The 9,748-nt window shown below is 38.8% G+C and overlaps 2 protein-coding genes across 4 annotated transcripts in view; one reads left to right on the forward strand and one right to left on the reverse strand.

The window, feature by feature from the left end:
- Window positions 1-5,719, reverse strand: part of LOC131794166 (putative leucine-rich repeat-containing protein DDB_G0290503) — a 43,305-nt gene extending 37,586 nt beyond the window's left edge. For 2 of the 3 annotated variants that reach the window (XM_066163231.1, XM_059111688.2), the window contains exons 1-7: window positions 5,388-5,719; window positions 4,180-4,329; window positions 3,350-3,433; window positions 2,747-2,878; window positions 2,001-2,074; window positions 1,211-1,322; window positions 471-809 (exon numbers count right to left, since the gene is read on the reverse strand). In XM_066163231.1, the coding sequence (XP_066019328.1) occupies window positions 471-809; window positions 1,211-1,322; window positions 2,001-2,074; window positions 2,747-2,878; window positions 3,350-3,433; window positions 4,180-4,329; window positions 5,388-5,564 (1,068 nt within the window). In that variant the 5' untranslated portion in view covers window positions 5,565-5,719. Of the gene's footprint in view, window positions 1-470; window positions 810-1,210; window positions 1,323-2,000; window positions 2,075-2,746; window positions 2,879-3,349; window positions 3,434-4,179; window positions 4,330-4,828; window positions 5,050-5,387 lie in introns of those variants that run through there. The other variant, XM_066163232.1, reaches the window with a different exon arrangement.
- Window positions 5,720-8,270: 2,551 nt separating this feature from the next.
- On the forward strand, window positions 8,271-9,209 carry LOC131794208 (trace amine-associated receptor 2-like). Its single transcript, XM_059111727.2, has one exon. It carries the CDS (start codon window positions 8,271-8,273, stop codon window positions 9,207-9,209), a length of 939 nt encoding a protein of 312 aa, XP_058967710.2.
- Window positions 9,210-9,748: the final 539 nt, after the last annotated feature.

Below are 9,748 nucleotides of genomic sequence, written 5' to 3' on the forward strand. Positions count from 1 at the left end.
ATATATCTAAAATCATCATTCATCACTTGGATGGTTTATTTGGACCCAACACATTAACCAGCTCCCAGTTGACTTGTTAGCTCAGTTGGTAGAGCGCTGCACCGGTATCTTAGAGTTCATGGGTTCAAATCCATGTTAGGTCCTATTTTCAACTACTCGTTTCAATAGTGTTCTTAGCTGCGTGGATCTCTTAATTTCGTTTCTTCACCGCAGTGCAAATATATGAATTTCATATATCTAAAATCAATCACCTAAGAACTATTTTAAGTAACCAATAAGTTACAAGTTCTCAAAAGCCAGTGCCAGGCTCTCTCGGTTAGTGGAAATGAGCAAAAGATAAAAAAAAAAATCAAAGTGCAGCCGTTTCGCTGACAACCACAACCGCAGTTTGTCGCTCGCCAAGTCTTTGGCATGTCTTCCTAGACTGAGAGCCCGAAACAGGCCATGTTTTTCAATTTAATGAAACCTACCTTTACTTTACTGCCAACCTGCTGCTGTTCCAATACCCTCAAAGACTGATCTTTAGCAGCAACATCTGAACGTTTTAGAGCCTGTTCATCCTGTAGTTTACCAATCTGTCCCTGTAGGCGCGCTATAGACAGCTCACACTCTCGTAACTCTCTAGTCGTACTTTGCTGCTGTTTTCTCGAGTGCTCCAGGTCGTTCTTCAGCTTCCTAATAAGCACGTCTTTCTGAGTCATGCTGCCAGAGCATTCCTCTGTATAAGTATCAAACGACTTCGCATCCCCGGCAAAAGAGCCGACTTTTTCATAACCATGAGCATTAGAGTCCACAAGTTCAAGATTGCTCTGAATAAGGAATGAAATAAATGTTAGTTATCTGGATTTAAGTGGGTACCTCCATCGTAATTTAATTTTTGGGTAAAACAACAGAGTACACGGCCAATTTTGGAGCGAAATTCTTTGAGGTGGCTCAGTGTCTACTATAAGTAATAAATTAATATAAATAAAGTCCACTACAGAGACACTAACTAAAGGTCTCTGTTAGTAGGATGGCATCGAAGGTCACCATAGCCATACTTAACAGATTCTTAGAAAAGTCCTTGACTATAGCTTTAGGTACCTGTAACTCAAATAACGAGTTCAATGATCCCCATTTTTTTCTGCATACAATTCAGACCCCTTAAATTATCAAAAGAACGTCATTTAACTGCACAGATTTTCTATTGAGCATAAAAGAAGTATTTTACCTGTTCTTTTCCTTTCAGGTCTTTCTGCAATCTTTGAATCATTTGATCTCTGGCAGCTAACTGCTTCTTCAACTCTTGGATGTGTTCTGTGAGTCTTTTCTCTCCTTCTCTCCTATAAAAATATTGAAAAATTGATCTGACCCGCACCGCTGAGAACTCAAAGTAATTACATGTGATGGGATGGCTTCAAGCATTGATATACCCACATGAACAAATGGCAGATGGTTTAAATTGTTTCTGATTGGTAAGATGGTGGAATCTTGAGGCAAGACCATTACAATATCTTATTACTTTGGACACCAGCAGTACAAGAACTAGCTTGCAGGCCAAACAGATGGTGGTGAGAGGTTTTATACCTGGTAGACCACCAATCACCTGCTTTTATCGAAACCCCTTGGACACACAACGGGTAACTAATGGTGTGACACCCAGCTGTGCCCAGAGAAGGGACCCAAAGACAAAATCCAATGACAAGAACCCGGTTGCAGGCCAAACAGATGGTGGTGTGAGGTCTTACACCTGGTAGACCACCAATAACCAGCTTTCATAGAAACCCCTAGGACGCACAACCAGTAACTCCTCAATTCGCCACTACTAGTACTAACTCCCATCCCTTAATTTAGCCAATCAACACAAGAAATCCATTTCCTACTAAATTTAGCAACCAATGAGCTTTCAAGGGAGACAGTCCTGATCAAAAGTAAAATTCTCTCAATAAAATGGAAAATATCCAAAAGAAATCATATAATTTGATCCTGAAAAGACTGAGATGGTTAAAATCAATACTCACAACTCCTTAGAAGCTGCTGCATGAGCACCCAAAATGGAATCAAGTGATACAGTCCTCAAGTCTAACCCTGCCAACTGAAGAGGAAAAAAGAAATCATGTAAGCTACACAAGCACATAACTAGTTACAACTAAATTTTTCTGTTACCAACAGCAGTCTGGAATTATGATTTGATTTTTTTACATCAATTGCTACACTCATCACCACTTCATACCACAACATCAATGTGCATAATTAATCTCTATACTGTTCTCCATACATGTACTGAGATTTTGACAAGGAGATTATGTATAGCAATCAACAGCTTTTTCAGTTGGTGATCATTTTGTATTATTCTTCTGACCATAATGCATGATTCAGGGTTGATACTGTAAGGAGATATTAGATGCCAATCACTCTAAGGAGTCAGACAGTTAAGCAACTAGGAGTACTGCTACTCTCTCCTGGTTGGGAAGCTAAGCCATTGCGAGTATATTCCCACACTCAAAGCATTCATCAGTTCCCCTTCCCCCTGACTGTCTACCAGTTTCTATTTGATAATATTGGGTGGAAAAAGGTACAGGAAGGACAATTTAGACCAGGAACACATGACAATGACCCCTGCATAGACTTGCACTAAAGCCCCAACATTTTAATCTGGAGTCCTGCACACTACAAATCTAACTCTTTTACCACTGCAATAGAAATGAATCGTAAAAAATAAATAGTAAAAAAATTGACAACCAAAAAAACCAATCAAATCAGTCACCTCCCATTTCCCTGTGGCTCGTGCTGTACCAATCAGGTTGACCAGATTATCAATGTCATAATCCAAGTCTTCATGTCGTGTCTCAAGGTGAGCTAATTGTTGAGTTGTTATGTTTAACTCCTCTTTCAAGGCCTGGTAATAATGCGTAACAATATCACTGATTTATTATAAATGTTAATTTACTCTTCCAAATGAGGTTAATGCTCACAAAAACTTAAAGAATAAAAATAAAATTACAATTATAGGAGCTCCAACAGCTGTATTTAAAACCATGTTACAACTCCTACTACACTCCAACTCTGTTGCCTGCGAAAACCAGGCATTAAGGATCGGTAGTCATTCTGTTTACTAACACATTAAGGTTCAAATAATGCAGAATTAAACTTGCAAGTAATAATGTCACTTTCTCCTTCATTTCGACTCTCTCAATAACACAGTGTCTACTTTCCAGAACATCTACATGGATCAAAAATTAAGCCTCCTAGACCTGTGAGAAATTCCTATCACCAAACTTCAAGTCAAAGAGCCCCTAAAGTTTGTCTGCTACTGGATTTTAAGTGTCTTCGACAAAAATATTACATGCTACAAGCACAGCAAGCTCACCTTAATCTCCTCCACATAATCTTTCTTCTCTTTGCTCAGCTTTTCGACCTGGACATCCAGTTCACTTGCCCTTGATGTGTAATCCTTATCAAATTGGTACAAAAACTTAACATTAACTTCTTGTTTCTGGTTTGTATGGAATATTACACATGTTTTCAATTGAAAATAAAAAAATCAAAATATAGACTTGTATGAAATATCACATTCAACACCTATAATCCCTGGTGTGTAAATTCTAAACAGGAGACTTTGTAGCATAAGTGCCAGATGTTTTCTTTGGCTTTTGAAGCTGCACAAGAAAAATCTATGAGTATAACTTCTCCACCCAGATGGGATGTTCAACTCTGGTGTGAGCTACCTCTCTACATTTTTTCAGGTTCTGCTAAGACATCAGCTGGTATTCATTTAATACACTGTTTGGCAAGAAAAAGCAGTGTAGGTATGAGCAAAGAAAATGATGCTGAGGCCTGCCCCTTAAAATTCCCAGTACTCAATACCAGTCCCCAACGCTTATTTTATTCAGTTGTGATTACATTCAAGATCAAGACAACAACAGCTCCCCGATTCAAACAAGGAAAAATATCAAGCAATGAGACATAATATATTAGCTTATGAGCTAAGACCCATGCTTCTATCTCTTACTAGTGAGATTTTAAGACATAGCTTAGGCTTCAAAAAGTTACTGGAATATCTGATGAAATAGCTCCCTGATGAAGGTTTAAACCCAGATCCAGAGAACAGTAAAGAGATCACTAGTTTTCACATAAGTTATGCAGGTACATGTAGCACCATGCTCAAAACCTCCCTGTGTGAAATACATGTGCATATACCTTGAGAGACAATGTTGTTCTTTGGAGTTTATTTTCCATCAGTGCCACCCTGTCATTGGCTTCTCTCTCTAGTTCCTCAACAGTTTGTACCAGGATCTCATTTTGATCACTGAGTTCATTCACATAGGACTGCAGGGACTGGAGTTGATGCTGCAAAATTTGTTAACATTAATTTATATCCAATCCAATTAACAGTGTCCTAATATTTACTTTTTTAGCAAGTGAACATTTCTGGATAATTATTTTTTGACGATGCTTTTAACCAAAATTGGATGCTACTTTTAATTTGTTTTAGCAGTTTCACTAGATTATAACTCAGCTGATAAAAGCAAAAATGTGTTGTCAGACCAGTGGACCACCCTTGCAAATCGTAACGCCAAAGTTACAAATCTACATGTAGTAAATAATACCTTATAGCTTAACATCTTAACAAGAATTAGGAACAAGCCCACAGACAATTATACATGTACGTCTAGATCTCTGTAAACAAACTAAGCATTTCGTAGATTTGTCGGAAAGAATTAACTTCATGGATAGAAAATCAAAAAAAAAAAAAGACAACCCTTTGCATTTATAAAACAGTAATAGCATAAAAGTAGATTAAAAGTTACGAGCTAAGCTTTCAAAAAAGTATCAAAGTAATGCCTACATCCGCAGCCATCAATTTTCCTGTCAAAAATTCTCACTGCTCAAATGCATGCCTCGGTGACCAAAACGCTACACTTTACTATGTAAACAAAACAGCCGCTTTTAAGTCATTCGGAGTCCTTACAGCTTGTAGAGATCTAAAGAATTTCTAGGAATGAATAACTATCTTATGGTCCAAAAAAAAGATTAATCGTAGATCAAGAAAATGAAAAATAGAAGCACGTTTCCGCTCGTGAATGAAGTTCTAACGAACCGCTGGCCTAAAGCATTTGTGTGTGTGCAAATGGCTAACGGCTTAACAACATTCACCGGATGCAAGATAACATTAAAAAAAAAAGTCAGAATGAAAAGCTAGTTTAAGCGCCATTGTATTGTTAAGATTCCAATCAGCAGCCAATTTTGAGATAAAGAGATTTTTCTTATTCCTCGAAATTGCATATAAATTAAAACTGACGTGTTCGGTCGATCAACATTTTAAAATCTTGCCGCGAGAGATCGAATATCGATCTCATTGTTTACACGTTACGGGGACGATGTCGTTAAAATCGCAGTGATCGTACCCTGTGAGCCTCTTCTCTTTTCTCCCCTATTTCCTCCATGTCTTTCAACCTGTTCCGATACATTCCTCGCAATTCGTCCGCCAGCAAGCTATCGCTATCGCTGTCCTCGTCCAATTCCCCGAGAAGATCTCCACCTAGCAGAAAACTCTCTCCAAGATCTTTCGTTTTGGTACTCATCAGACCTGACTTTCGATCGCTGAGTTCTGGAGAGGGAATCAAGCGACACCCAGCTGAGTGTTAGCCCAAATGATCTTTCGTGATTATTTGGTCCTTGTGTACATGTCAAAACTTACAAAAGGCAGTCGAGCGCTGCAGTAACACAACAAAACAAACCGAACGCGCTTGGGAAAAGGACGCTCGTATCCGGAAGATATGATTGGTCGAATTGTTACAACTCATTATTGATGTTTTTCCAAATAAGGTGATGCTACTGTTTGAGGTCAATTAGAGACCAGAATGGCGCGAACAATAGCAACGCTTTCTTGAAATTGTTCTTTGTAGGACAATATAAAGGCATTTAAAATTTCATCAGCCCGTTCGTCAAAACACCATTTTGTTTTCGGGATTATCTTGTTCTATAGTCTGTAATTAATCGTAAATTGTTTAAAAATGCACGCGTTCTTCATATTGCAGGCATTGATTGCACTTGAAGCTCGTGCTTGCTTTAGAGATCTTTACTAACAAAATCGCTATGACTACCAGTAAATCTAGTTTTAAATCAACTATCAAAAAATAAAGCCCTCTCTAACATGACTGTTCGAAATAAAATTACAAAATATTACCGCGCTTCTCTTCCGGCTGCCAAACTACGGTTAAAACAAAAATAATTCTTGGGTGGTTATTTTGTAAAGTTTTATTTAGCTTCGTGTTGTATCAACCGTGAAAACGTGAAGCTCCGTACAGTGATCATGATAGTTGATGCGCGTTTGAACACGAATGTTCGAGCACTGTCATCAACTATCATCGACTATCATCAACCATCATGCAGTTTGGGCATTCGACTTAATATCTGATTAATAGTTGATGACAGTTTTTGCAGTTTGAACGAGCGGATGATAGTTTTTCGGTCAGTGGTTTTGCCAAAAACCGGTTTAGAGGTGAAATGGCTAAAACTGCCGTCAAAATTTCGTAGAATGTCTTGTTATTCATTCTCGTCAATTCCTTGTAGGCTTCCGTATCTTCCGTTCGCAATTCCTACACTCATCAACTCTCCTTCGCATCCAATCCTTCGTCCTTCCTCGTTCGTGGCAATCAAGCAACTCTTCAGAAAATTAATCCTGCATCAAATTTTGTGAAACTATATGTGCCACTAACTACTCTTTTCGGCCGATACAGAGCCATTTTTGTTACAAATTTTAAAACGCCACCATAAGTGCTGACCTTAACGCCACAATTTGTGTACAAAATACCATGTACCGGTTAGCAGCATGATTTCATTGCGTTATTTAATTTCGGGAACCATCAACAACTTTCATGAACCTTATGAACGCAAACATGATAGTCAATGACAGTGAACAGGAGCCCATGAATAAAAGTTGAAACGAGATGCTCGTCCAGCAAAGCCAATGAGAGCCTCATCTCAGGTTATCAAAAATTGGTCCACAACGCCTGGCGGAAAAAGCGGTTCTCGAAAGCAAATACAGTTTCGCAGAAAAATTCCCCCTCATACACCTCTCTTCCACCCCCTTCCCTCCCCCCCACCCCCCCTCCTCCACCCAAGGCACAAGCGTCCAGACTCTCCGCAGTCTGCGTTCATTTTCCCGGTTTCTCTGTAGTCTATGAGTAACCTGAAGAACTGAGGAAACAGGAACAAGGAAGAAGGTGAAAACAGCGTGGTCTCAGTGATATGCTGTTCTAGCCCGTGTCAAATTCATAATTGTGTAATTATATATTAAGTGCTGCCAAAAGACGCGAAAAGTCTTTCCTTACCTATCCTGTGTCATTTGATCTGGTTTTTTTTTTCTCGCCTTGTCAATCAATCATTCAATAATCCGTTCGTTACTTAGTTCATTCGTTCCCTTGTTCTTTCATTTGAGTTTTTTCCACTGCTGATTTATCCATTTATTTATTTATTTATTTTATATATTCATATTCACCGAGTTAAACAGTATCCTTCTATCAAAAAAGTTATTTATCTCCCTTTTTCTTCCATTTGTTTCCGTTGGTCTGTGGTCAGACAATAACATCCAATACTGAGAAGCAAAGTAGTTATTTATTTTGCCGACTACGCTGTGAAGTTGTTTCATTGTCTCCTTAAAACATCCTTAAGGGAACGGATACGTCGCGCTAAGCGCATTGTAAGGATTTTAGATTAATTGTCGCCGGCGATACATATCAATCTTCTCCTTTATGAATCGTCCTCGTTCTTATTGGCGTCGAGGATACTTTCTATTTTATTCCATTTAATTGATAATTTTCACGTGGCTAAAAAAATAACCAAATTATCCGTGTTAAGTCTGTACATCCGCTCTTTCTATACTCTATTTGTTACAGTGCAAACATGTCCCGGTATTATCAAAACGCGTGGTCAATATAATTGACTCGGCCTTGTCGGCGTGTTGGACATAAAACATGTTTTTAAGTGAGGCTAAGCTAAGGAGTCTTTGATATTGAGACGATCTGTTATTTATCATATAAATAAAACTGATTTTCATCAAAATAGTTATGTATACTTTGCCTGATGTTTAACGTAAGGTTGTTTGGAACTCCCCGGGAAATGGCCTATTGGTACGATCGTCAAAAGAAGAATAAGACAGAAGAATGTTGGAAAACAGTTGAGGAGCTGGCATGCTGAGTTTAAGGAAATGTGCTTACATGTTTTTTCGTCTCATTTCAATTCATTCTGAATTTAAACTGAACACAATTGCTTCTGAGATTTTAATCATGAATTCCGCTAATGGTGACTGTCCATTCAATATCACAGACGAATTCTATACGTCTTCGCAGCTTTCAAAAGGATTCTATCTTCTATCGATCTTAAACTTGGTCATCGACAGCTGTTTGCCTGTAATTTCTGTTGGAGGCAGCACCTTATTGATCTTGGCCATCTTCAAGTTCCCCCATCTTCGTGAAGTACCCAGCAATCTTCTCCTGACATCACAAGCAGTTTGTGATTTACTAATTGGAGTTTTTGCTCAGCCGTTGATCGCCGTAAGACTAGCAAGTCGACTTTTCGGCTTTGCTGACTGCTTATTGCAACAAAACTTTCTGAACGCCCTCGGAATGTACGTGGCTCACTTCTTGTTGTATTCGTCTTGTCTGAATCTCTGTTTGATAACTGTAGATAGATACGTTTGTATCACGCACCCTTTAGGATATCAAAGCCTAGTTACGGTCAAAACAGCCTTGAAGGCCATAATTGCTTGTTGGTCGCTTTCGGTAGCATTTGCCGCGGTGCCCGTCTTCCTCACACACAAAGCTGATACGTTATCCCTTGTAATAACTTCAAGAGCAGTCGCTTGTATTCCTCCCTTGCTGTTAGTGTTCACAACTTTTTTCTGCTATTTCAAAATGACAAGAATTGCAAGACGACACTGGATGCTCATACGAGCGCTGGTCAGTGATACCAACAATCCGACAAGGCAAGATGTTAAAAGCACCAGAACCACTCTTATTATGGTTGGTGTTGTTTTCCTCTGCTATGTTCCTACAACAAGTGCAGTTTTAGGCTTGTACATCACCAAGAACCTGGCGCTTCTTGAAGTCGTTCTGCCGTTTCTGAGCACTCTGACCTTCCTCAACTCGAGCATAAATCCTTTGGTGTATTACGTGCGATGCAGAAGAATTCGCCGCTACGTCTGGAAGGTTATAAAGCGTAAATAAAATTGAACAATTCATGTATATCTAATCTTTTCCGATTATTTCGTTCAAGACTGTTCATGCAGTCGGTCGGAACCAACATTGCCATGAATAACTGGATTCATAAAACTGAGAGAGGCGAATGGAACATTAAAGAATCACGGGTTACTCTAAATTTTTGATCCAATGTTAAAATCTGGACAGCCTTTCCGTTAAATATCTGAGTCTCGCATCTCTCCCAGAGTATTTAAGGTCTATATCATAGATTTGAACTTATAGGCAAGGGTCTCGAGTGTAAGCCAGCAAGAGTGACTTAGAATTGTTACGTGCGACAAAGAATATCTACCGATTGCGTGAAGTTAGATTACCCCAGAATCACCAGATGTTTCTATATATATAAGTGATGCCAACTTTAAACTAAGATATAGAACCAGCTTCGCTAATTTTGAAACACCACTTCGCACATAGATCAATATTCCCACAATGTTTTGCATGTTTTCTTGAAAAAATTAACAAGGAAAAGAAATGTTTTTAAAATGACTCCTCAACATGTTGCGATCATT

Source organism: Pocillopora verrucosa, chromosome 3 (genome assembly GCF_036669915.1).
Source record: "Pocillopora verrucosa isolate sample1 chromosome 3, ASM3666991v2, whole genome shotgun sequence".
NCBI lineage: Eukaryota > Metazoa > Cnidaria > Anthozoa > Scleractinia > Pocilloporidae > Pocillopora > Pocillopora verrucosa.